The sequence below is a fragment of the Kogia breviceps genome, chromosome 2 (assembly GCF_026419965.1).
Source record: "Kogia breviceps isolate mKogBre1 chromosome 2, mKogBre1 haplotype 1, whole genome shotgun sequence".
Lineage (NCBI taxonomy): Eukaryota > Metazoa > Chordata > Mammalia > Artiodactyla > Physeteridae > Kogia > Kogia breviceps.
In genome coordinates, this window is record NC_081311.1 from 169,799,453 (window position 1) to 169,827,423 (window position 27,971).

General features: G+C 41.3%; 2 protein-coding genes across 56 annotated transcripts in view; one reads left to right on the forward strand and one right to left on the reverse strand.

Moving 5' to 3' along the window:
* ABI2 (abl interactor 2) overlaps window positions 1-4,852 on the forward strand; it is a 105,291-nt gene extending 100,439 nt beyond the window's left edge. For 25 of the 50 annotated variants that reach the window (XM_059053413.2, XM_059053412.2, XM_067026626.1 and 22 more), the window contains one exon: window positions 242-4,852. In XM_059053413.2, the coding sequence (XP_058909396.1) occupies window positions 242-417 (176 nt within the window). In that variant the 3' untranslated portion in view covers window positions 418-4,852. The remainder of the gene's footprint in view (window positions 1-241) is intronic. The other 25 variants (XM_067026632.1, XM_067026614.1, XM_067026624.1 and 22 more) reach the window with 3 other exon arrangements.
* Window positions 4,853-5,543: 691 nt separating this feature from the next.
* RAPH1 (Ras association (RalGDS/AF-6) and pleckstrin homology domains 1) overlaps window positions 5,544-27,971 on the reverse strand; it is a 90,669-nt gene continuing 68,241 nt past the window's right edge. For 5 of the 6 annotated variants that reach the window (XM_067026645.1, XM_059053365.2, XM_067026646.1 and 2 more), the window contains exons 8-14: window positions 27,734-27,799; window positions 26,277-26,420; window positions 25,296-25,406; window positions 20,774-20,872; window positions 19,599-19,719; window positions 15,745-15,887; window positions 5,544-13,090 (exon numbers count right to left, since the gene is read on the reverse strand). In XM_067026645.1, coding sequence (XP_066882746.1) covers window positions 11,147-13,090; window positions 15,745-15,887; window positions 19,599-19,719; window positions 20,774-20,872; window positions 25,296-25,406; window positions 26,277-26,420; window positions 27,734-27,799 — 2,628 coding nt within the window. In that variant the 3' untranslated portion in view covers window positions 5,544-11,146. Of the gene's footprint in view, window positions 13,091-13,113; window positions 13,775-15,744; window positions 15,888-19,598; window positions 19,720-20,773; window positions 20,873-25,295; window positions 25,407-26,276; window positions 26,421-27,733; window positions 27,800-27,971 lie in introns of those variants that run through there. The other variant, XM_067026647.1, reaches the window with a different exon arrangement.

Consider the following 27,971-nt stretch of genomic DNA (forward strand, 5'->3'; position numbering starts at 1 on the left):
CAGTAAGTGAGACTAAATACTAATTTTGGCCATTTATACAGTTTTGAACCTAAGCTCAAGATGGGATTCTACTGTGTAGGACTGGGTATTAGAAAACAGAATTTGCAGGGAGGGTCCTGTGTTTAGAAAGTCACTGTGTTTGAAGTGCTGCAGAAGTTCGGAAAGGATAGATATTCATTTATTTGGTTTTACCTTCCTAGGAACGTTATTGTTTTTCATATCCTTTTTTTCCCCCCTCTAGTTGTGGCAATTTATGATTATACAAAAGACAAGGAAGATGAGCTGTCCTTTCAGGAAGGAGCCATTATTTATGTCATCAAGAAGAATGACGATGGTTGGTATGAAGGAGTTATGAATGGAGTGACTGGGCTCTTTCCTGGGAATTATGTGGAGTCTATCATGCATTATTCTGAGTAAAGCTCAGCAAGGCTGTGTTTCCCTCACAGGAATAGTCAGGCCTTCCCAGAGTATCAAAAGGCCCTGGGGATTCCCCTCCAGTGAAATGAATGAAGGATTCAAATGACAAAAACTACTTACGGTTTTTTGGGGTTTTTTTTTTTTTTTTTGGTTATCCCTCAGTATTATAACAAAAAAGCAAGCTGAGTTTGAACAAATGGCTCTTTCTGCCATCACTTATACTATGCTGAGCTGTTTGGACTGAGATAAAGTGACGGTTTCTGAATATATCAGAGGTAGAACAGCATAACTATTTGAAACAAATCAGGTTAAAACTGATTCAGAAAAGAAATCTGGGATCTTTCTCAGGAATACTGTACACGCGTGGGAGTTCTCCTGCGGAATCTGTGGCATTGGATGATCTGCAGTGCCTGTGGTTAGCCTCGTGGCCCAGGGCGGGCGTGCCCCAGCCCCACACTTCCTTCCACTTGGATGAGGAGGGGGAACCAATATTTAAATACCATACATACATAACCATTTTTATAATTGTTTCACATGGCTTATTTCCTCTTCAACACTGTAAATCCTGCATTCTCTCAGCACTTGAGTGCACCAAGTGAGTTAGTGTTGAGCTGACTTGCATCCCTTCATGTTTCTCAGTTCGTAGATTATAAGAATGATTTGAGTCTCCAAACATTCTGAAGGTGGTTTTGTTCTACTGCGCTGCTGCTGTGTGAGACTGCATGGCCACTGCTGGCAGTGCACCGAGAGGTGTGACAGGTGCAGCCTGGTCTGTGCGCTCAAGTGGGCACGCAGAGGTAGACACGAGGGTACCTAAGGTTCTAGAGGTTGAACTGCAGAAGTGCATCCTAAACCCTTGCCTTAGGTGCTGTTTTGAGGAGTAGGACCTTAGAGGTCAGACCAACTATTTCTTTACTTCTTTCACTATTTAGAAAAATTAGGTGGTTTTTTTTGTTTGTTTTTTTTTAATAGCAGTTATTTTCAAGTCTCGACAGTCACTGGGAAAAAAAGGCTTGCTGCTGTGTTCTCTGAATGTTATGGCAGGTGTTAGCTACTGCTGAACTGTTTACTCACTTAGAAGAGGTAAATAGCCCCCTGATTTTGTGTGATTGGCTTTTGAAGTAGCTGCTCTTGGTAAGGATTTGAACCTTATCTCTCAGACTAAGAACAGTGGGATAAGTGGTATAAGGCCAAATACTTATTCAAGTACTTTTTTTCATCTGCACAATTACAACTTCAGATTCAGTGGAGTTTGGAAGGCAGATGGCTTTAATCCTCTCTTCTGTAATCAGTATAAGAGATATTGAAAAACATCCAGGAGACCTTGCTGCTCAGCAGGTGAATACTGTGATGACACACCAGCTCACAGGCCAAAGCCACCATGGGTCCTTTCCAGTCCCAGTGACTTGGCCAGAAGAGAGCTTTGCCAGGTGACTTCCCAGTGCTGGGGGAAAGGTGAGAGGCAGTAGGCTACATATAATTCAAACGTGGGCCTTGAACATAATAGGTAGTGCAGAGAGAGGAACTTGATTGAAAAATGAACAAGGGTAGTAGGTGTGAGGGAGTTCAGATGGTGTAGACAGAGTTAATATTCCACCTGTGAATCTGTTATCAGAGCAGAAAACTTACCACCATTTAAATGAGACCCAGGTACAGTGTTTCCTATCAAGATTTTTGCTTTACGGTTGCAGGTTTTTTTCTCACACACTGCAAGTTAGCTCTTTTTAGATTTCTCCAGCACTTTGAATTTAGTTTTCATTCACTTGCCTCCAGTACACATTACACTTCATGCTTTGTTAGGTCACCCTGACACCCTTTATTCCCTGTCTTCCTTCAAAGTAATGGCCCTTGAGTGTCCTCTGAGCCTTCAGCTTCATTATGGCTGCAACCAAGACTATACTTGGAGAGGTTAAACTCTTCTTAGTGTTGGTGTGTAACTAGGAAAACTGTTTTGAAATTAGTTGTTCAGAGTTATTTAAATAGCTTTTCGCTGAGAAAACTTACTGGACTAATAAGGCAGAGGGTATTTTGAAATCCAGTAAATAGTGCCCACAGCTCACACCTACAGAAGCCCAGAAGACAATTGTGCAAGAGGAGTTGGTGGTGGTCAGCTTGCCTGCTGGACCTCTGCTGGATTGGGGAACCGAGAAGACGTCAGTGAAGTCCTTCAGGCTGAAGACCTGCCGCAGAGGGATCCACGGGTCAGCTGATTTTTCCTTTATTTTTTAGTACTAACATGTGTGACTTTTTGTTTTAAAAATAACACCTGTTGGATTTTCTGCATATTTTAAATTTTTGTATAGTTTTGAATTCTATATATCATTTTGGAAGGATACTGTGTAATGATGGGCCAGACCTAAAGTCATTGGAGACTTTTAATGTATGTAACATTTCATAGACTGCATGCTATTAATAGTATGTGAGGGTAGTATTTGTTTTATCATAAGTTTCCCCCATTTATCTTTTTATACACTACAAGATGGTTGGTAGTAGGAATTCTAAATCAGTGCAGAAATCTTACATGCTACATAATATTGTGGCAGATGATCCAAGTCTAAAATCTGCTGACCAGTAGGCAACCATTTTATCAGGCTAGAGGGAATCTTTTTCCTCTTGAAGTGTTTTTGACTTGTGTCCACTCCCTTTTTCCTTAAAAAAAAAGGGGGGAGGGGTTAAGAGTTTGTTCCCTTTTTAAAAGTATTACTATTTGAAAGGCCATAGGGATGTAAATGAAAATATACTTCCTTGTTGACGTTATGGCCTAGGCAATAAATTGAAAACCAAAAGTGTCAATGTGTCAAAATCTAGACTTGAGAGATTCAGCCTGCTGTGTTTGAAATACATATGAAACCTTTAAGATGTCTTGTTCATTGTTTTCCATCTTTTGGCTACTTGCTTTCTATCTTCTCCAGGGGCACCCGCTGTTCCTACAGTAGGGTTAAGGGCCTGCTACTCTTGCTGCATTCCTAAGAGTCACTGGGTGAGACATTTTCGTCCCTCCCTTTCTTTTCCCCCTCCTGCCGCTGTTTATTACCCAGCTAGAGAGACTGTTTTATGTGTCTTCACAGTGGTCTCTGTAATGTAGCTGTGCTCCTCAGCAGTCTCTTGATATTACTGAAGATTTTTCTGTTTGAGAGGCATCAAAATGATAGTAGTTTGCTTTTATCCTCTTATGCTCATTTGCTTTTAGCAGGTGACCTTTCTGCATTAAGAACTGGTACTTTGGTACTTTCTTACCACCTTTTCTCCTCAGTGGAGACAGCATGGCATGTCCTGAAGGCCACCTCTCCCTTTGAAAAGTGTTTGATGGAGGAACTGGCAGGTGGTTGCTACGTCTTGGAAAAGAATGGGGATCTGCATCACTTCCCATCTGTTCACTTCTGAACTTCTTTGGCCAGGAACTCCTGATCAGTGTTAAGGTGATGATTTCCCTCACATGATTTACTTAGTCATAGAATTTTAGAGCTAGATGAGAATTCAGAAATTTTAGTTCAATCCCATTACTGATGAGGTTTAGATGTTTCCTTTTCAAATAACAGCTAGTTAACAAAGGTAGAATTCCTGACTCAGCGCCTGGTACACTTTCTACAACGGTCTTAACTGTGTTGTATGTTTCTTTTAAAGTTCTACTGGATGTCTTAAGGAAGATACTTGAAAAGATGCTATGTCTCCATAAATACCGTTTAGAGTGTTGTTTAAAGGAGTGTATTGAGTGTAGCCTTAATTAGTGAAAGTAATCTTCATTTTAACCCTTTTAAAACTACACTCAGTACAAATGGTCTTTTCCATAAGGTGTATGTAGCTAAAATGTTACAGTGTCTGGGCACTAGAAAAAGCACAGCACAGCCTTATTTGAGAGAGCCTTAGAAAACACTTCTAAAACAGGCATTGCGCTCATTACCTTATGTTTATTTTATGCTGATCTTTGTTCCTATTTCTTGAGAATCTCATAATTCTTTAAAAAAAAAAAATTGACAAATGACAGGGCCTAGCTGTGTATAAATGATCCTTGCTAAATATCTTGAGGTTTTTTGTAAAAAAAATCAAACAAAAGACAAAAAGCTTATTTTCACATTAAAATGGAAACGTCTTTTGCAACTTCAGAATTCTATGGAAACGCAGTTTTTATCATATGTGTCCATGCATCTTTTTCTTAACAAGATGGTTTACAAAAAAGAATGTAAACAATATGTGATCTGGTCAGTTATACTTTTAGCTCCCAGAGGGAGGGTTGGTGTTATGAGTTGAGTAAAAACCCATGTAGGAAAATATGAGGGAGCAGTCTGTTGCCAGTAACGTTTCTTGTGTGCCATTAAACCACCTCCAGATGAGTTGCGGGAACATTCACTTTTTAATTTTGAAATTGTATTTCAAATTAATTGTTGCTGTGTACTAAGAACTTGGCCTAAATAAAATCCTACAAAGTATATACAAATGTCTTGTGAATGTATTTCTGCAAGTAACTTCTTTCCTTTCTTTCTGTTTTTTTTGGCTGTGCTGTGTGGCTTACGGGGATCTCAGGTCCCCGACCAGGGACTGAACCCGGGCCACACCAGTGAAAGCCCAGAATCCTAACCACTAGACCACCAGGGAACTCCTGTAACCTCTTTTCTAAGGTGGTAAGTTTAAGTGTGTCAGAGAGAATCCTTCCCTGTTGCACTAAATAATTACTTTCTGTCCCTATTTTTGCTGTAAGTGAACCTGAGATTTTTGATCACTTTCCACCAAATACATACAGTTCTTTTCTTTTAATATAAAAAAGGAGACCTTCTGTTCTTTTTGCCCCACTTTGATAAATGATAACATGATTTGTAAATACATTCGAATCCACATTTATACATACCTTGACAGACATGGCAGTCCAAGACATGATTGTGGTAACAAGGCTTTGAAACAAAAAGCACCTCTTTATGTACTAGTTCGTACCTAGTTGTATTTTGTTTGTTTAAAGAAAAAAAATATTAAAAGTTATTTTCTTACAGGCTAATCAGGTTGAACACATCAAATTACAGTTTGTTTACCTTCACACTTCATGTGCGTGTTGCAGCCTCTCTATTTTGGGTACCTTGACATAAACAGCAAAACCAGGCTCTTAGTGGTGCCGATCTACAAACAATCAAGTACAGTTTTGACGTTTAAATGAAATCTATGTATTTTTATTAAGGGTTGGATAAGCTGACATAAGGAAAACACGTAGCTGAAAAATTACACTGTATGACTACTGTCCTAAGCCATTACAATAGTTTACTGACAGTAACTGGCAAGAGTAACTTGGAAAATAACTTAATCCAGCAGTAGAACAAAAACATGGTCAGTAGTACTGAATATATCTCTTATATATATCTATATATATATCTATATATATATATATAGGTTTGCACAATCAGGGAGCAAGGCACATAATTAAATGAGAGCGTACATTTAAGCAGAAGAAAATAATAGCTACAAAGCTGAAAGAAAAACTGTAACTTCATCTTTACTGAGGTGTGCATAATCATCTGAATAACATCTTCTATCCAGTACTTTTAATGTAGTTCCTTTTGCTTTTTTCATGCTTTAATAAGGTATATTCCTACATTGTATCTATTTATGGCAAAGCTCCCACAGCTTAGATGTCAGCAACTGGGAGCAATCCCAGTTAAATGTGCAATTTTCTTTAAAACAGTAAACAGTGTTTTTATGACATTTAGCACAAGCTAATATTTTAAATGTACATTTCTATAAAAGGAGTTCACTAGTGGCTGATAATAAAAGTAAGCAAAATCATTTGAAACATTCCAGTTAATGCTTATTTTCTAGGAGGAATTATTTACAAGTAGAGAGAAAAATACCGGAGGTGGTAATCATGAAAAATGGCAGTTTTTGGTATTAGGTTACAATAAACTTAACAATGGACAGTTTCCAAAATGCAGATTTTTTTTTTTTAAGTGCCACAAGCATGTTCTGCCTAAGAGGTTGAGGCTTCGATGATGAGCTTGGTATTAATAGCCATCCATGATCAACATTCACTTCTGAACTTGGCCATCTTTTAAATATGTAGTATTCACCATCACCCTGACTGACTCGACTCGCTTCTCTAAATGTCTTTGGTAGAAAGCAGCCAGACCCCGTTTAGGTAGATGAAGCCATCTCTTGTGAGACCATCACTTTTCCTGTTTCTGCACAAACTAGAAACACCTTCCTTCTCTTTCATTAGCACCTCAGAGTTTGCCTGTTGGATTTTTTTTTTTTTTTTTTTAATGCTAATCCTCCAAAAGAGTTCAAGGCACTGGGGGTTATAGCAGATGTTTCCTCTTCTAAATGGTTTATTACTTCAACAAGCAAAGAGCAAACCAACTGGAGATTAATTCCTTCAAGTGTTTATCAAGTATATTGTGTTTAGCTTATTTTTGCTTAGTAAGTTTATACTACAGCTAAATTTCAGATTTCTTTTACATATAGATCTTCCAAGGGCACAATTAAGAACCGAGCACTTGTTTAGTTTGAGGGAGTCTGGTAAAGGGGTTAACAATGATCTTCTGTTCAATTTTTAAATGAAAATAAATCTTAAAAGATATTGGGATACTTAATTCTGCACTACTTGCATCTCTGCAGGGATCAAATCTCAACTTTGTGAGTGGTCACATATTCCTATAGGGGTAGGAATAACTTGCTTTATGCAATGACATAAAGTGTATAAGACAAAATTCCAAGTGGCAAAAGGTACTTGCAACCTAAAGTGATTTTTTTAGAAAGAGACGTCCTCTTATCAAGTGTATAAATCCAAATTATGAAGCCTGTGTTATTGAGAGCAAGTCATTACACCTATAATCACACAGGGTCATACAGTTTTAACTGGTCTGAACTTAAATCTGTGAGATAAGTTATAACTATGTGAAAACTGTATAAAAAATTTGGTAATACATAAAACGAGGAAAAGGTTAGTTTCCTTGTTTAAAATCACCTTGTGTTTGTAACATAAAACTGCTTTTAGCTGAGGGAAAAAAAGGTGACAAAGGGTTCTGTTGGTGGCCTGACAGTCAAATCAAACCAATCCTACCATTACCTGAAGTTTTTTTAGGCTAATCGTAGCCTTACATCCTTGACATGAACTTATTAGCAGTTGTATTCTCCCAGAATAGCAGCTTATGAAACTCTAATTGGATGCACAGCTATTAATAACCTTGACCTCAGAGTTGTTACTCTATTGGAATTATTCTTCATGATCCCCCAATTTTGTTTAGATTAACTTTCTTGATAAACTCAGGACTGCTTTCAGTGGCAAGTAAACTTACAGAGAGAGGACTTCCAAGAGAGTTCCCAGCCCTTCCTTAACAGGATGTGCCGTCAGTGGGCAGGAGCACCTTGATGTCGGAGGACCGTGAAACATGAGCATGTCTACATTACTGTGAGACGTTCTGATGAAAATTGTTTCCTGTAACTTTTCCTTAAAAAGCCCCAGAAGTGAAAAAAAATTCCAATTTACAGTTAAGTGGGTACCTGTAAACCTTTACAGTAGTAGTTAGTTACTTTTTCCAAGAGTATAATTCTGTAGCAGCTAAGGAAAAAAAAAAATGCATTTGAGTAGTAAAAGCTTCAGTACAGAATAATCTAACCAGACAGGCTTTGCTACCCTTCAGAGTTGATGCCAAAACTTTAAGCATAGGTTGGATCCAATTTTGAAATTACGTGGTAGAAGTTAAGGGTGTCACCACTTAATGTAGTCACTAGCTCTGATGGGCACCTGCTTGCACTGCCCTCCACAGCAGGATGAGTTCATCTTTCGATACAGCCAAGACAGCTGCCAAGGTCTTCCTGGACCTGAAGCAGCTTTGCTGAGTTAGAGCTGCCGAGCAGAGGCTGTGAAAGAAGGCGTAGTACTAGTGTCATCTGGCGGTATGTTCTCCCTGAGCACACCAGGGAGGAAGAACAGTACAAAAATAACAGTGATCTCCAAAGCCCAGACCCCTCACGAAACCACATCCTAATAAACATCCAAATTCAAAAAAAACCAAAAACCAAACAAACAAAAAAAACCACTGGGGAGTAAAACACTAGAAGTGTATCTAAAGTATCATTTTGGGTTTTTTTTTTCGATTCAGTTGTTTCACACACAGAGGAAAAAAAATGTTGATTAAATAGCCTTTTCTGTCTTTGGAGAAATACAGAGGGAAACAGCCTGTTGTCAAATAGTCAACAAGCCACTGACTGGGGTAAAAATGATACAGCTCCTCCTCTGGCCCTGTTCTCCGTAGTGTCCTTAGTGTTCTAAAGGATGTCTGCTCTTTCAGAAAAAAAACCATACATCAGAAGCATCAGTTCAGGATGGCTACCATCTGGACTGACACAAGCACGAAGGCCCGGGAAATCCCCCACTGAAAAAAAAAGGCTGGATCTTAGGGCTCAAATGGAGAGGGAATGAAGACAGGGCATAAGATTTTTTTCCCTCCAGGAGAGCTGAAGTTGCCCACCTTCATATGAAAAAAGACCACCACCACCACAAAAAACCCTAGTGATGAATATTTATATCATTGGATTCCTATTCTTAGAAACTCTTTATCCCACAAATAAGGGCGATCCTTAGAATCTAAAGCTGCAGGCAGAAGACAATGGGAAATCACTTCACTCATGGGTCACAGTGCAGCTTGGCAGTCGTACTCAAAAGTTTTTCAAATTGCTCTGCATGCTTAAATTAACAACGCAGATGTGTTAAAGGTCACTTCATAAGCATAACAATCAAGCACACAAAACTTTGTGAACAACTGAAAAGATCTAAAAAGTATCTTTTAAAGAAGCAGGGCTGTAACAAATGCACAATGGTATGTATTCTTATTGCTCTATAAACACATGAGTATACTGTCACATCTGTGACAGCTGGGGGGTGCCTCTTACTCTCTCTTTATGATGAAGTACTTTGTTGGAGAATGGGCTACAGGGAAATCCGGTTTACACAGCACAACTCTGCTTCTTGAATTAATTATTTACTATCTCTGCCCCACTGTATTGGCATCGCTTTTTCCTTATGGGGTCGTGTCAGAGACTTTTGCAGTTTGCTCTGGTAATCCCTATTCATAACAGGCACAGACTTTCATTACAAGGTGTGCTTATTTATCACTGCTGGGGAGGGTAGTTTTTATTCTCTGGTTTAAAAGCAGCTCTGAGATTGACCTGACGGTCAATTTATCATCACAAATTGATGAGCCAATTACACATTGCTCTCATATACCGAGGAAAATTCACAGTGGGGAAAAAAAGCATCTAGGAGTATAGTATGAAGCATACAGAATTATAGTGTGTCCTTAGAGCAATGATTCCATGTTATACCAAACTGCATATGCATAATATGTAATGTCAGTTACTGTATTTGGACTATACAACTCCCATCAGAACACCTGGTAACCTGGACAAATCTCTACAACCAGGCTACAACAAGCAAGGACCCTAGTGTGCTCCAGTCACTATGGGTGAAACTGTCAAAAAACTCGTTTTCCCCCTCCCTCTATGATAGTCCCACACTTCTTTGTATTTCACATTACTAGCCACAAAAAACCTGATTAATGACAGCTGCACAGGGGCCACTTTTGTTCTCTTTTCTAATCATCCATCCTTCTAGAGAGCAATATACAAAAAAGACACATTTCAGAAGGTGATTTTGTTTTTCATCATGATGCAACATACTGGACTGGACAAAGGATTGAGTACACCTGATATAGCAATTGTCTACAGATACCTAGTAATCGGCATCTACCTACAGCACACACTATAAGGAGGTAACTGGTGACCGAAAGACACACTGGGACAGAGCATTCCAAGGGTATCGTGTTGGATATCCTCTTACAATAAATCAAAGCAAGAATCATGAAGCCAAACTTAAAGCTTCACAAGCTCATGAAAAGGATCCCAACAGTACAAAAAGAACTATGCAGGATTATATTACTAAATTATCCATGTATTACAGGCGAAGGGCTTACCTGTGACAGAATACATCCTAGATTCCTGTGGGATCATGGCAACAGTTTTGCAATTAGAATGGTTTAGTTACACCATGTAGTTACTTTTTTCTATGCACGACCGACCACGTACAGATAAGTGTCTGAAAATTTCCCCACACTGCACTATTACCCGTTCTATGAAGCTGAGAGGTTTTCCTGATTAAAGTGCCCCTTTATGTATAGTAAATGAAATGTCAGTCAAGCAGTTCTAACTTCAGCCAACTGGGGAAAAAACAAACACAAAAGCCCCATAGATACACCAAACATTCTGGTTGTCTTCTCAAACTGAGAAGCAGCACATTATACATCTATCCTTAATATATAATATACAACATGCACAGATAGGCCGCGCATGGACATTTATAAAATACCTTCTAAATAAGTCAGAAGTTTTTGGTCCAATCCACATGACAGATAATAGAAATCATAAGGGACAGGCAGGACACACATCTCCTTCCATGCCGCTGCCACCCAAAATACACAAAACCCATTTTCAGATTAGGAGAGAAAAAGAATAAATAGAATCACTTTCAGCTATATATATACATATACATATATGTATACATATATATACATACACACACTATCTATGTATAGCTATGTGTGTACCTACACACGTACACACACATATAGCTGAACACTACCTGAATAACAGCAACATCATACCAAGAGGCTCTGAACGCCTGAATTCGTAGATGATCAGGTGAGCTGACTGTAGAACTGATTACAGATCCCACGGAAATAAAGCCCTACGGTAGCTACCAATCTCTTGAGAGCTTGGTGTTCTGGTCTCTTTTAGGGGGAGCGGGAGGCGGCCCTCTCCGCAACGTTGCATAGCCTGATATATGACTGCCTCCGTAACGGGCTCTCTGTTGCTCAGAGAGCAGCTCGGGGGGTGGTGGGGGCAATGCCATATCATCCATGGTGGCTGTGGGTTCTGCTCTGGACACGCGCGAGGAGGAGAGCGAGCCATGCCGCGTGATGGACTTCCGCTGCAGTGTCCTGTTGAGGTCAGCCAGGAATCCAGGCTGGACACTAAGGCTGGATTTGGGAGAGGTGGGCACTTGTGGCACGACCGTGGCCATTGGCGGCTGCTCGGAGGTCTCAGCTTGCGTGAGGCGGGTGCTGTCGTTCCGTTTGGGTCGCGTGGGCGGAGGGGCCTTCCTGATCGACGTCGTCTTGGCCCACGGCTGTGGCTGCGGGTTAACCACTGCCACTTTTGGAGACGTGCTTCCCGAGAACACTGCTGGAATGTCTACGGGGGGCAGAGGAAGCTCTATTTCCGGCGGAGGGGGTGGAAAGTCAGAATCGGAAGGAGGAGAAGGGAATTCTACCACGGAGTCTTTGCCGCGCCCACTCAGAAGTGATGCTTTTGCCGACACACCCCCTTGCTGGAGAACTCCGGGAAGACTGAGTTTTCCAGGTTTGGGGGGCGCTGCGGGAGGTGGCGGCGTCTCCTTCCCGGGAGACGCCGAGGGCTCCGGCGCTGCGAACTTGCTGACTAGACTGTCTACTGAGGGTCTCTTGGACTCAGGGTGCTCCGCACAGCTGCCGGACTTAATGCTGGAGTTGCGCTGTGGGGTCGGGGGAGGTTTCTTTCCCCCCGGACTGGACGTCTTACTGGTCTTTTTGCCCGGAGATCCGCTTTTATCAGGGGCAGCAGTGGGTGTGGCTGGCGGAGGCGGAGGCGGAGGCGGAGGCGGAGGAAACACCAGGCTGCTCTCGGGGGGAGGAGGAGGGAAGTCCGGAGAAGGGACAGGGGTAGAGCTGGGCTGCCACTTGGGCTTAGCTTTCACAGCAGGTGGGGACTGAGGCGCGTTTGCTGCGGCTGAGGCGGGCTTCAAGGGCGCCGCCTCCGCGGGGGGCGCGGTTGGAGGTGGGGGGAACTGGCTGGCTATCTGCTTCACCACGGAGGGCGCCGGAGACAGCGGAGAGGGAGGGGGCCTCACACAGAAGCTCTGCTGCTTGGGTAGCGTGGGTGGGGGGACCGGGCCAGGAGGAGCAGGGGGAGAGGGCGGAACGTGAGACACAGGAAGCGCTGGCTGCTTTTTCACTGGGGGAACGGGAGGAGCAGGTGTAGGTGACAAAGCCAGTGGCACGGCGGGGGGCACGGTCACGGGGGGTTTGGGGGGGGCCTGGGGAGGGAGGGGTGCGGGGATGGGAGGAGGTGGGGGCGGCGCCGGAGGGGCTGCTGGAGCGCCGTGCTGCACGTGATGAATCTTCAACGGGGGCGGGGGCGGGCTGAACTGCGGCAGGGCCTGGGCGCAGGGGGCGGGCTTCAGCTGGGCCATAGCCGAGCCGGGGGTCGGGGGAGGCGGCGGGGGCGGCGGCGGGGGCACGGCTCCGCTGGGCGGCACCAGGATCTGAGGCTTCCCTGCCTGTGAGGTCGAGGAGGGAGGCTGCATCCCTGATGGCGGGGGAGGCTTAAACAGGGCTCCCGCATGCTGAGAGGCGTTCTGCAGCCTGGTTATTGTGCTGTACTTGACAAACATCGCGGCTGCCGAGCCCGCAGAAGGGGCCGACTGGCTGGGCAGCGGCGGGGGCGGGGGGGGCGGCGGCGGCGGGGGCGGCGGCGGGGGCGGGGGCGGCGGCGGCAGGGGCGGCGAGGGCTGTGAGGCAGAGCAGGGGGTGAGCGGCTTAGGCTGCGGGGACAAAGGGGGCATGAGAGAAGTGTAGGCTCGATTCACAGACTCCATTCTGGCCTGAAAGGAGGATAAAAGGGAGGTTGGGAGAGAGAAAACACAACAAACACAACAGTTACAGAGGTAAGCTTTGACTGTCAAACTAAAAAGCAAGGAATCAGAGACATGCATGAAAGGATGAAGCAGCTGGTGATCATAAAGATGGACAATGTCGGGAAGGCTAAAATCTAACTCCCTGGGCAACAAGGGCGCAGAGAAAATGTGTTTACCCCACGATCTTCTCAAACAGCCAGACTGCCTAACAACCTGGGGAAAACTTCCTGCTGCACAAGCTGTCTGGATGGTGCTGGGCCCTCTGATTTCTGCCTCTGGCTTTCACACACCCTGCCCCGAGTTAGAGGGCCTTTGAGCACGGAACCGCACCCCTCCCCCGCCCCCAGACTCTGGCAAAGGGAGATGTGATGGCTGGAGTTCACCTTTCAGTCCAGGACCGCATCCACATCAAGCAGATGCCATAACTGGGTTTAGGAGTGCTGGTGGAGGGCCTCCCGAAGAATGAGGATGGCTTTTTGATGCTAGTGAGCGGACACGTGAGAGTATGAGTATGCTCAGCAGGCGTGCACAGTCACACAGGAATGAATGAGCTTGACACACACACTCGTGTTCGTGTGAGACACTTGCATCCAACATGCACAGAAGTCCAGCAATGCAGGTAAAGGGGGGGTATTCTTTACATTTGTTTTACTGGAAAATACATAAAGAAATTCTTCATAAACATTACAGCAAAAGATCATAAAAATATCATACAGAAAAAAAAGTCAGAAGAAAATGAGAGGAAACTTTGGAAGGCTAGAGTAAAGGAAATGTACCTAGAAATAGGAGCTAGAGTTCGCCAACAACTTGCTGACCAGCCCATGTGGGCCCCTCTTGGCCCAGATTACCACATCTGGTCATTTATTTCATGGAGCTGCTCATGCATGAAAGTGGTTCATGTACTTCTGAAAGAGCAGAGGAAGAACTCTTGGCTTAGCAACTTTGGGTACATCTTTTAGGCTCTTTGAACAAACTATGAGGATCCAAGATAAACCATTTGTTTCCAATTCTGAATGACATCTAATTAGCGTCAAGAATGCTTAGGTTAGTAGACTAGAAGGCTCATTACGGGGCTGAGTTCTAATGCCCGTCAGGACATTCACATGTTCCTTTAATAATTGCACATCAAAATAAAAGTATTAGTCTGCAAGATCTGGTTACAGGAGTCACCCAGGTTAATGTGTTTCCAAAGAACAGCCCCCGACCTTAACTTGACCCTGTCTTGGCTGCTGCAGGGGTGTAGTAGACCTTAGCTGTGCTGGCCTTCTCATTTGGCACCTGAGACTGAGGTAACAGGAGAAGAAACACACAGGGGGTCAAGACTCAAACACACTGTCACTGCTGCATGGCAGGGTTCGTGGTCTTTCTGACACTACGTGCCAGCCACGAGGGACTACACTGCTTCGTCACAGACCATGTGGATCTTTGCTTTCCTTGGCCTTTCTCATAACAACTGGGTAGTTGTACAATTTAAAATGCACATGGATAACACCATTAAAAGTTTAGTAAGGTAAAAGGACTTTTCTTTAGGTATCTGAATTGTGTAAACCTGGCTTCGCTACGACATATACAGACTACCAGCACCAAATAGTGCTGTTCCACTCAAATTGATTAAGTACAAGAAGGAAAAAAAAGTATTTCTTAAAAGTGGGAGCCTCTGATAAGGGAGTTAAACTGCCAGTGTCTTGAGAATTTAGGTCATTAGAAGCAATTCTCAAATATTTACTTTTCTAAGAGAAAGTGTTCCACCCCGTTGGGCTACATACGCCTCCCTCCACCCTCTCCATGTTCAGTGGATCAACCACATATGCAAATAAAGGAATAAACTAAGGAGAAATAGCCACTTAATTCTCAGTGATGAACGTACTGATGTAAGTGATTCAGACAAGAATGACAACGATGAAAAATCAAAATGATTGCTGGGTGAAAGCAAAATGGCCAGGCCGGGTGTCCTACTGGCTCCTTGCGACGCTGTGTGCCCTCGCCTGCTGGGACACTGCTGGGAGCACTGCCGAAGCCCACAGGACTTCAGAGGCAGTTTGATACGGTATCTTTCAACCAGGCTAAAGAACCTCTCTATTTTTCTAAACAGTCTTGCAATAATTATACTCGTGTCCTTCAGGGTCAATCAACAACCTTCTATGCAAGGCTCAGGGATCCTAAATTTTAAGGGGATTAATTGGAATTTTTGTCTTCCACATAAACTATAATTTGAGAAACTTCATCAATGTGCAGAGAAATGCCAAAAAGCATAAAAGGAAGATAGAGGAATGAGTCTGAATAAACTAAATTAATAACGAATAAAGAAGTAATCAACACTTAGCAGTTTTTTTGGAACAAAATTAAGGCATTGGCACTGGAGGGTGTTGTTGCTCCATCCAAACTGATTTAAGAGTGGAAAGTGTTATTTCTTAAAATCCCGAGCCACTGATAAAACTGCTAAGTTTTGTTTTTTATTTGAGATCTTAGATCCTCAGAGCCAATTCACAAATGTCCATTTCTGAGGAGAAGCAAAGAAAGAATACTGAAATAAGGCCAAGAAAGACTCCTAATAAAGGAACAACAAGCTACACCCCTGGAGCACTACAGATTTCCCCTCTACCCTGACCCGAGCGTGTTACCTTGCTAGACTCTTCCAGCTGCGTGCCTCGCTTCCAGGCCTCGGAGAAGATGGAGCTCACGATGCTCTGGGAACGGACGTGTCCTGCCGGCTGTGTATCAGACACTCCACTATCAGACTGATTGGAGTGATTGGACTGAGACTCTGTTTGAAACAGATTTTCAAATATCAGATTAAATAAGTCAGTATTGTGACGTATGAATATGTATGTTTGGATAACTCTTTCACTCAAGATCAGATGCGATGCAGAACGGCAACCAGTTACTTTTACCTGACTCATTTCACACAAACACAGCCTGTGTTTTCCACTAGAAAACTTCTCTTGTCCTAGGGCGAATAGGAAATCTCCATTCTTTTTAAATAGTTCACCACAAGAAATCAGTAATTGCAATAAAAGGTTCAAGTAACATTATTGGTATCCTGACAACCTGTCTTGTAAGAACTCCTAGCAAATAAGAGAATTAATGAGGGCTTCCCTGGTGGTGCAGTGGTTAAGAAGCCGCTTGCCAATGCAGGGGACACGGATTCGAGCCCTGGTCCGGGAAGATCCCACATGCTGCAGAGCAACTAAGCCCGTGCGCCACAACTACTGAGCATGCGTTCTAGAGCCCGCGTGCCACAGCTACTGAAGCCCGCGCGCCTAGAGCCCATGCTCCACAAGAGAAGCCACTGCAATGAGAAGCCCACGCACCGCAAACCAAGAGTAGGCCCTGCTCGCCACAACTAGAGAAAGCCCGCGTGCAGCAACGAAGACCCAAACGCAGCCAAAAATAAATAAATAAATAAATTTTAAAAGGAGAGAGAACTAATGAACCATGAATGGTTATTTTTTGTTCAGTCATATCTTCATTACATTGAGAATCAATCTTTTTATATACCCCTGCTCCAGGCCATCTCAGAGCTTTCTCACTTATGAATTCAGATCTATACATGATGATTACTTCCTTTATCCCAGTAATGAACGATACTGAGAATCTGATCCCCAGTAAGAAGTGTGTTTCCTAGGGATTCAGGTATTGACATCACAAGACAGCAGCGGTGCCATAGCCTGGCTTCCTGAAGGGCATGAACACATCTTCAATGGACCTGGGAATGGCTGAGGATACAGTGTAATTTGACTGACATCCAGGGTGAGGGAACTGGAAAGATTATTTCACTAGACTCCAAGTCAGGTGAGATAGCCTTGCAGAAGCACCTAGCCCAATGTCTGGCATCTGGTGGAGACTCAAATGTTAAAGCTAGTCCCATCCAGTCACTCTGTGAGACGTGGGTATTATTAGATTGCAGTATTAAACAAGTCCAGCCAAATTCATCAAAGTACTGCAAAGATAACAGCCACAAACTCCTTTAGATAAAGTTAAGACAGCATCCTCAGGGTAAAAATATAAGCAATATAGGATAAAACCTACTGTTTTCTTCATCCCTATCTAATATCTAGGACAACAGCCTATAAGACAAGAGGCTGGAACATGTGACTTCTTGAGCTCTCTTCAGCATGAATATGTATGATTTTACAGTTTACCTGAAAAAGTCTACCTAATACTTAACACGATGTATACAAACAGATGATGCTGGAGTGGGAAAAGGCACCATAACACTTCATGAAGTAACACGTGGAAGCACTTGAATTGTTAAGTGCTATATAAATTTTTAAAAAATAGTATACATCATTTTTTCCCTCCATCTTTCCCTTAATTCCATTTTCTACAATCATACTTGTGACGTGCTCTTCTTACATTGCCTTTCCTAATCCATTGCCACAAAGGTTTCTCCCCCCCCCAATTTAATAAACATTTTATTTAGAATAGTCTCGGATTTGCAGAAAAGTTGCAAAACTAGCACAGAGTTCCTACATGCCTAGCACCCAGTTTACCTCGTTATTAACATGTTACAATACTCTGGCCCATGTGTCATGAATAATGAACCTACACATGTTAATATTAACTAACTCTGGACTTCCCTGGTGGTCCAGTGGTTAAGAATCCATCTTGCAATGCAGGGGATGCCAGTTCGGTCCCTGGTCAGGGAACTAAGATCCCACATGCCGTGGGGCAACTAAGCCCATGTGCCACAACTAGAGAGAAGCCCACGTGCCGCAACAAGAGATCCTGCACGCCACAACTGAGACCTGACGCAGCCAAAAAATAAATTTTTTTAAAAAAAGAATATAAAACAATACTTAAAAAAAAAAAAAAAACGAACTAAACTCCAAACTTTATTGGGATTTCACTAGTTTTTCCGTAATGTCCATTTTCTGATCCAGGATCCCATCCAGGTTACCATATTACAGATAGTTGTCATGTCTCCCATGACAGTTTCTCAGACTCTCCTTGTGTTTTGATGACCTTGACAGTTTTGAGGAGTACTGGTCAGGTATTTTGTAGCATGTCTCTCAATTTTGATTTGTCTGATGCCTTTTCTCTGAGGTTAAGGGATTTGGGGAGGAAGACCAAGAGAGGGAAAGTGCCAGTCTCATCACACTGCAGCAAGGGCACATGCTATCAATATGACTTATTACCTTGATCACCTGGCCGCGGTATGGTTTGTCAGCTTCCTCCGATATAAGGTTACACCTCCCCACTCCGTGCTCTTTGGAAGCAAGTCACTTCACACAGCCCACACTTAACAAGAGGGCAGTTAAGTGCCGCCTCCTTGAGGGCAGAGTATCTGTATAAATCTATTTAGAAACCTGTACAGGATATTTGTCTCTTCTTCTCCATTTATTTATTTAATTCAATAATTTATTTATATCCCCATGGACTGATGGCTATTTATTTTATAATTTGGATTACAGTCCTATACTATGTTATGTTCTTGCTCAAATTGTTCCAGCTTTGGCCACTGAGCACTCTCTCAGGTTGGGTCCTGGGCCCCTTTTACAGACTCCCATCACTGTGTGTTTTTTGAGTACTTCCTTTGTCACATGATGCTCCAGGCTCATCTTATATATTCTCTGCCACAGCCCTAGAATCAGCCACTCCAGAGCCTCGGCTCCTTTGTTTTGGAAAATGGCATCGAGAAACCGAGGTCTAGGTTCTTAGTGTTCTCACTGCTACTAGCCCTCTCGGTGGACAGAATAGAGAATATGTGTGTGTACACTAGCCCATGTATATACACATTCTCAATGTGTTTTTATTTACTTATTTAGGGATGAGATCTAGTCATACATCTTTTAAATCAAATACTTCTTAACGTAATTATTTCATAACATGGGCTGTTAGAACAAAGAAAAAAATTATGATTTTAGATGACACAGATATCATTTATGGAACTTTTGAAGGGAAAGAAGCATTTATCTTAAGATGTGATCACAGCATCCTTGTTTAAAGGATGTGGGAATCTGAAACTAAGCACCTTTTGAGTATCACTATTTCCTCTGAAAATTTTACAAAGTTTGATGACTTAAATAGCTTCCTTAACTGTGATACTGAACTAATTCCACTTGTTTCCACTCTGCTGAAATGTCAGGAAACCAGTGGGGAAGGAGGGCAGTTTCATCATGATTCGGAGTACTCTTCTCCAAGCAACTTTCTACCCCCAATTATGCATCAACAGTTGTTTTCAGCAATATGACTGAGTTTCAAATAAACTTTACAAGTATATAACAAAACTCCTGGCTTTACCACTTTACCGGTTTTCCGTTTCAAACACATTTGTGAACTGACCCATGATATTATCCCCTCTAAAAATAAATAAATAAATAAATGAAAGCACATGCACCTATTGATTATAATTTAGAAATCAGGCATGGCTCTAGTTTTAAAAACTCACTCTGAGATAACCATGTCTTCTATCAGTCTCTATAGAGACACCTTCCTGTTGGTGGTAAAGAGTTCTTTGGACATTTTAAACTACCTGGGATGCTGGAAGAACTGGATCCTGATTTAATGCTGGAACTGGATAAGGAGGTCCAATCATAAGCTGATTCTGTCCTCTTCAAGGCCTCTTGATAGTTCATGTAGAGCTGCTTCCCGTACTAAACAGAAGGTAGTAAATGATGACATCTGTACTTTACTGGGTATGGTATGGATGTGTGGGATAGGAAAAGGGGACACATTTCCGTTTACTGACTCAAAGTCTGTATTAAAATACCTATAATACTTCAAAAATCCTTTTCATACCAGTAAATTATAATCCACTCTTATTTGTCCTCATTTTGAGAAAGGCAGCAAGAAGTCAACACTTGATTCTGATTATGTTCATTAACAATATAAATTTTTTTTTCAGTTACTTTTAAAGCAACTTTGATTTTATGTCTATAATAAATTTTATTTTTAGTTATATTAACTTAAAAGTAACTGAATACCCTTTCAAGCATTATGTATGATCATCTTTAAGAAGTCCTTTAAAAAAACTTTGTTAAGACTTTCTTTTCTAAGAGCAGTTTTAGGTTCACAGCAAAACAGAGAGAAAGGTACAGAGATTTCCCATATACATGCACAGCCCCTAAACACGCATAGTTTCTCCCATTATCAATATCCCCCACTAGAGTGGTACATTTGCTACCATCAATGAACCTACATGGACATGTAACAATCACTCAAAGTCCATAGGTCACCTTAGGTTCACTCTTGGTGTTTACATTCTATGGGTTTGGACAAATGTATAGGACATGTACCCACCACTGTATCATACAGAGTATGAGTATTTTCACCACCCTAAAAATCCTCCATGCTCCACCTATTCATTCTTCCCCCAACCCCAGGGCAGTTTAATTTTCAAAAAATTTCTTTTGCTTAGGCTAAACTCTGCTATATAAGAATCATATAGTACATTCTCCAAAGCCCAAATATATCACTTTGATGCTACATAAGCTTTTACCAGCAGTATTATTCCTTGGATACCAAGTGTTAAAAGCTTATCCCCATCACCAAGAATGAAAGACATTTAAAACATGAAACTTAGGCCTGAGAAAACTAGACACTGGCAAAATCATGAACATGAAACAAACAGGATAATTATCATGACAACAAAAACCATATAATCATTAAGCACCCATCATTCCATTATCAAACCAAAAGAAAACCTACCTTTGCGATGCGGATACCATTGACCCACTGGTGCAGGGTCCTCACATCATCACAACAAAGGTATTTGATGTACTGAGATTTCTTCTGGATCTGTGGGTGCTGCAAGATTAAAGGCAAAATCCAACTAAGTCCCCTGGAGAACTAAGAAATAAACTCTGATCAAAGCTTAAACATATCCTGACAAATTACAGGTCTTTGGAATAATGGCCAAATAATTTATACCTCTTAAACATCCATAAGGCCAAATAAAATGGCCCTAAGTATTTTTACAAAATAAACAAGAAAGAAACTTGTGTTAAATTTTAGGTCAAGATGTTTCAGTTAAAAAACAAACAAAAAACAAAAAAACCTTCACATCATGGGAAACTCCAAAGTACCCCTTCTACATTTCAAAGAAACAAAGTCTACCAAGCTTAACAAAGTCAGTGGAAGTTTTAATCTACCAATATAAGACTGTAACAAGGGAGGAGAATGTTTATTTCACTTTGAATTAACTGAACTCATGGAATCAGAAGACTCCATATGAGAGAGTCTTTGGTAAAGCTTCCAGTGCTTCTCTGGAGGCGAACACCTGGGTGGGGGACGAAGCGCAGGGCACAGCACCTGGAATGCAATGTGTGCTCACACCTGTTGCGGTGCTGCTCCCTGCTGTGGACTGCGCACTGCTCTGCAGGCCCCTCTACCCACAGCATGTGCCCTCTGGGCAATAAGCAGCTTTTCAACTTCATCATCAGATTTAGTCTTCACAGCCCAATGTACTTTTCAGTTGAGTCTTGGATAGGAGGTGAGTGACTTCACCTTGGCTACAAAATGCAAGTGCTAGTACAGACTCAGGGTATTTTAACTCTACTGGGCCACAACTACTAGTTCCCTGGGAAGAAAAATCCCTTCCTGCCAAAAATTAGACTGAGACATAATTCCTAACTTGTAACTGAAAGTGATACTCTAAAATCTTGGTCCAAGTGCCAAAAGAAACTACTGAATATATACAACCCATTTATTACTTTGGAAACAATACAGGCCTAAAAATCAATTCTCTCAACTAATATGCAAGAAGCTAAAAAATAAGACTGTAACACTCCACCCTGTTACTTCCATGATTATCATGTATAACATCCTTCTATTAATAAGTGTTTGAGAAGTTCATGTTTATACTCCATCCCTAAATCCTAACCTTTTCCTTCCCACCCAACATATTAAATTACTTTGCCTCATTTCTCAAGGGATGAAAATTTAGACCTGGCTAAGCTGAGCTCTATTCCAACAATTGTTGTGGTATATATATATATATATATATATATATATATATATATTTTTAAACACAGGCTTCCATTTTTTTTTTCCCCAGTACACGGGCCTCTCACTGCTGTGGCCACTCCTGTTGCGGAGCACAGGCTCCGGACGCACAGGCTCAGCGGCCATGGCTCAAGGGCCCAGCCGCTCCACGGCATGTGGGATCTTCCTGCACCAGGGCACGAACCCGTGTACCCTGCATCAGCAGGCGGACTCTCAACCACTGCACCACCAGGGAAGCCCCATAGGCTTCCTTTAAGATACTTAATTATACACGCATACATATGTGTCCCAAGTGTGTACCTCTTTCATATAATACATCAACATATATCTTATATATTTCTATATTGTCAAATTTCATGAATAAGCTCTTCCCTTATTTTTATTATCTTAAAAAAAAAACCCGAATTACCAAATGGTGTTTTATTACTTCCTACAAGTGTGTATATATTTCCTGTATCCTGCATCTCACTGGAAGGACTCAGACTCAGTCATTAAAGCTCAAAGCTGAGGAAAGGGATCAGGCCCTACAAATATTTACATTTGCATTTGTGTAGACCCTGTGTGGCAGCATTTTTTGGTTTGTTTGTCGTAACTCATATGCTCAAGAATAAAATACTTACATAAGCAAAATCTAGTGTTGACTTACAGGAAAGAAAGACATAGACATATCTTAAATACTAACAGTTGAGTGGTCTCAGGCAAATTGATCCCTTAAACCTCAGTTTCCACATCTGGAAAATGGGGACTCTAGACCAGACTTGTGAGACGGACATGTCCAGTGCTTCTAGTGCAGCACCTTCCACCCTGGAGTTCTTCAGTAAATGGTGGCCATTATTTTTACTATTATTTGCACCCAGTGGTATGGTGTTTTTTTTAGTTCAGTACATTAAAATTTCTAGATATAAATAGGTAGGCAATATAAATATATAAATTTAGCTTAACCTACTTTACTAAAAGCAAATACGAAGCATACAAATCATTATTATAAAAACAAACAAGAAAACGCTTAGAACAAAAATATTCTTAACCTAAGAATGCTATGAACTGCAAAAAGGATTAAAGTACTAGTCAGTGGTCTTACTTACTTCTGGCCCTAAAAGACACTGTTGATTGCCTTCCCCACAGCTATCTCCTCCTCTCTACCTCTTTGCTGATAGACCCCAATTTGTTTGGACATCTACCCCTCACCTCAGAGAGCAAATTCTGACTAGTGTAAACCAAAAATGGTGGCTTTGTTCCCGGCCAGTGATTGGTGTTAAGAGTGAGCATGGGGCTTCCCTGGTGGCGCAGCGGTTGAGAGTCCGTCTGCCAATGCGGGGGACATGCGTTTGAGCCCTGGTCCGGGAAGATCCCACATGCCGCAGAGCAACTGGGCCCGTGAGCCATGGCCGCAGAGCCTGCGCGTCTGGAGCCTGTGCTCCGCAACAAGAGAGGCCGTGACAGTGAGAGGCCCGTGCACCACGATGAAGAGTGGCGCCCACTCACCGCAACTGGAGAGAGCCCTCGCATAGAGAGGAAGACCCAACTCAGCCATAAATAAATAAATAGATACATTAATTAATTAATTAATTAATTTAGAAGAGAAAAAGAAAAAAAAAAAAAAAAGAGTGAGCATGTACTCCGGGCCAACGGCCCTCAAAGGGAGGGCTGTTAGAAGAACTCCTGGGAAATATTTCTTTCCTCTTAGAAAAAGACAAATACAGGGAGGAAAAATAGTCCCTCTTCCTCTGCTGGATTTTGTTGGGTCAAATGGCAGTGGCCATTTGTGACTGAGGTAAGTCGGTCTGAGAATAAGCTGATACGCAGCTTATTAAGTTCCATACACAGAAGATGGAACAGGGAAAGATGGAAAGAATGTAGGTTCTCACTAACAACTTTGAGCCACTGAAATAAATTCTTACTGTCTCCATGTTATGAGACCCCCAAATAACTTTTGTTTATATTGATATTTACCTTATAAAAAGCTAAAGCTGAGAAAAAGTTAAATATAAGAGTATACAAATATACATTCCACTACCCAGGGGAGCAAAGATATCATCACATGTCATGTAACCTTTTAGAAAACTCCATTATACACTTGTGAGAGAATGAGAGTATAAAAGGCAAAACACATCTTAGCATTATTAGAAGAATAACATTGATATCACAGGTCCCTTTACAGGGTCTCAGGGACTCCAGGGGGCCCTAGACCTCATTTTGAAAACTGCTGGATTAAGCTACTTTATACTGACTTTTAAAAAATTGCTACTGTAACTAAATGATATAGGGTATTCTCCAAAAACGATCACTTAATAAAGGGCTACCATTATAATACACCTAACTTTATCAAAGCAATCAAAACTCTACCCAAAAACCCTAAACAAATACTGCCTCTTCAAACCCAACTGACAATTCTCAGACAAAAGCAAAATCAAATGACATAAACATGTAGACCTAAGTAGTTACCACGGGGCTACTGAGATGGACCAATGAGAAAAACGTAATCATCTCCATAATTATCCTGAACTTTTTAATGTTATCTTTTCCTAATGTTCCAATAGATCACTAAAAATGTCAGTTCTCAAAAGTACAGATATGATGAGTATGAGAAACTCAAAAGTTTGGATATAGGGGAAAAAAATCACTAAAAACAGCTTAGACGGATCATAATACATGCGTGGGCTATCAGAGCCATGGTTCAGGAGAAAAGGGAGACGAGAATTATTTCTGGACCAGATGAGAACCTGCCCACTTTGAACTCGGGCTCTGTTGGTTCTGCTGAGTTAGTACAGGAAAAGAACCCTTCCCCCACATGTGGCTCTGATCTAAGTCTTCCTAAACTAAGCCAGCTATTAAATGAGTCTCAAATTTATAATCTAATCCATTTTATATATTATGACTCAACGCTTACAATTTAGTATCCATTTCCTAGTGTCATCACTCTAACTAGGGTCAGCTGTGGGATAAGCACAGGCTTTCCTTCCTTCATTTATTTATTGGCCACTCTGCACAGCTTGTGGGATCTTAGTTCCCCATCTAAGGATTGAACCCAGGCTCCGGGAGCTGAAAGCACCAAGTCCTAACCACTGGACCACCAGGGAATTCCCTTCACCATTCCTTTAAAAACCTATACAGAAAAAAAGCAAAAATAGGACACTCGATGGAGATCCAAACTATTTTAAGATGTCCAATAACCCCCTCTATGTATAACATCAATTAAAATTCCTAAAAAAAGATATATGTTTACCTTGAGTACCAGACAGTAGTCTGTAGGTGCTTTGTATTTATTCCGATAATCCTGTCCGTAGTAAACATTGACGTGATCCAGCTGGAGAAAGCACACCAGATCCCGAGACACCTGCAAAAAAAACACCCGAAAGACTGAATTAACAGTAATGTGAAAACAAGCAGATATCACTAGTAACAGCTTCTAACTGAGAATCAAACTTTACCAAGTAGAACTTATTGCTATTTTGCAGAAGACAAGACAGTGAGATTCTCTGCAGATGCTTCTTTAAATCCATGATGCCACAAAAAAGGCAGTCCGTTTCACTTACTGTCTTGCCATTCATAAGGAACACTGACTTGCTTGGAAAGGATGGCACTTTAAAGAGACTTTAAATATACTATTTATATTAAATACAATATAGTATGATAGAGCTCTCTGGAAAGAACAAGAGATATCATGTAGCTCAGTGCCTGTAGTGCATATCTCAAGTACAGCAATTCTCAAGTCAGGGTTCCTCGCCAGTTAAACAGGGGCGACAACATGTACCTCTCAGGATGGTGGTAAACGCTGGATGAGATGACCCTATAAAGAGCTTCTGCAGTGCTGGGCCCCCAGTAAGCACAGAAGTGACAGCTACCATGGGGGCCCTTAGCAGAAGCACATTACCTAAGCAAGGCTGAAATGCCTGTAATCCTAGAAAGGTATTCTCCCCAAACAATAACAAGCAAAAATGACTCTGGCAGAAGCTCCAAAAATAAGAAATAAAAGCATGATTTCAAATTTGCCAGGAGAATCGAGATGGGCCCAACTAATGAGCAGAGAGTGAACATATTTTCAGGTTTCTTCTTTCTTATAACAGATCAATAAACAAAGCAATGTTCTGTGTGTCCTACACGAGCTGAAACAAATCAGAGACTGGATCACCTTATTAGCATGCTCACTACAAATTAAAATCAATCAGCATAATAAGGTAGCTAAAAGTCAGCAGAAGGGACACACCTTTGCTTTTCCTTTAGGGACATAGTAGATACCAGATGCTCGCAAGAGAAAATAACGCTTTTTCCAGGACTTCTTGCCATCATCTTTCAACCAAAGGACTCCCTCAATTTCTGGTACAGTTACAGAACTTCCACAAAAACACTCCTAAAAGAAGAAGATGATTTGGAAAGACATGATCCTTAGATTCTCAGAACAAAGTTGTGTTTACCCCCTGTGAAATGCATGACACTCTGATTAAACCAAAATGCCTCTGTATAAAAACCATGCTGCTAATTTTACCTCAATTAGAACTTTCTGTTCTAAACATTACATGGTTTTACTCTGGAACGACTATGGCAATCCCTGAGAACTTTTACCTAACATTGTTTTGAGGAAACTAAGGTGAAATGTCAATTGAGTTGCACATAAAAGTACTTAAATGCATTTGTAAATAGCATAGTTACACTAAATTTAATCAAAGTGTCAGAGCTAACATAAACATTAGACTTTATTTTTCTCCAGATTAACAATACATTTCGATTAGCTGTACATTAAATAGGAATATATTTTAAAAGAAAGCAACATGCTAAATGAATGATCACACTTTCACAATTTAAAAACTATCAATGTAACAGATTCTAAAACAAAGAATATTTAATACTAGGTTGAAAGGAATATAAACAAACTCAAAATTCTGGATTCTAATGTCTATACTTAGATAAAAATTTAATTTAAAAAATCAATCATGTATTTAGTAAAGGAAAAGTAGAAATCCTCACTAAACTTGAACACATGAAGGTGAATTAATTTCTCTCTCCCCAAAGCAAAAAAAAATTAGGAATTATGAAGAGTATTTTTCTTAATTATAGCTAGCATCCCTATGAAAAGCTCAGTGCTGATCTTCACCTTCCTAATAGCCTTGTTGCTCAATAAGAGTTTATTCAGATTTTCAAGCATACTAGTGCCTTCGACCTTAGTTCTCTAAAATCAGCAAAGGCCAAAAATTCAATTATGTTTGAATTTGTTTTATTACTCTTCAAAATAAAGAGATGTATATATTTTTATAAAAGAATCATTATGATTTTTAAAATTATTTGAGTTCTTTCAGGCCAAGGTTTGAAATATTTTGTAAATAGCTAACTATACTCAAATTTCTCTCTGAGTAAGCAGATAAAACAGTACAATCATATCCTTCATTGACCAGCCTTTTCTCCCACTTGTCAGCTACTAAAAGCTCGTAACTCCTTTCAGCCCACTAGTACGCTGCTTGGCAAAATAATAAGTTTTACAAGGTTCTTCGGTGTTCTAATGTTCACACAGCTGAACTCTCTCCAACAGGCTATGGAAGAAAATAGGCTTCCCTATTTACGACTGTAATTATAAATACAGAGCACTGACATTCTGGACTTCAAAAAAGGTGCTAAATATTTGACTACTATAATGTGCAGGAAAAGGGGAAGAAGGGAAGGAAGTCATACCTCCAACAGCACTTCTTTGTTTCTATCTGCCATCTCAGCTGTTTCCTTTTTTCCCAGAAGGTAATTCTGGAAAAATGAATAGATGAAAGTTAAAGGATAAACCCACTCTACTATTCCCTTGGCACAGGTATGTATATGATTTCTTCTAGAGACACAGAAACCCTGTGTTGACTTCTGCCTACACAGGGTGAGGGGAACACCCCTTCGAAAAGCAACCTGTTCATGGGATCTTCACAGA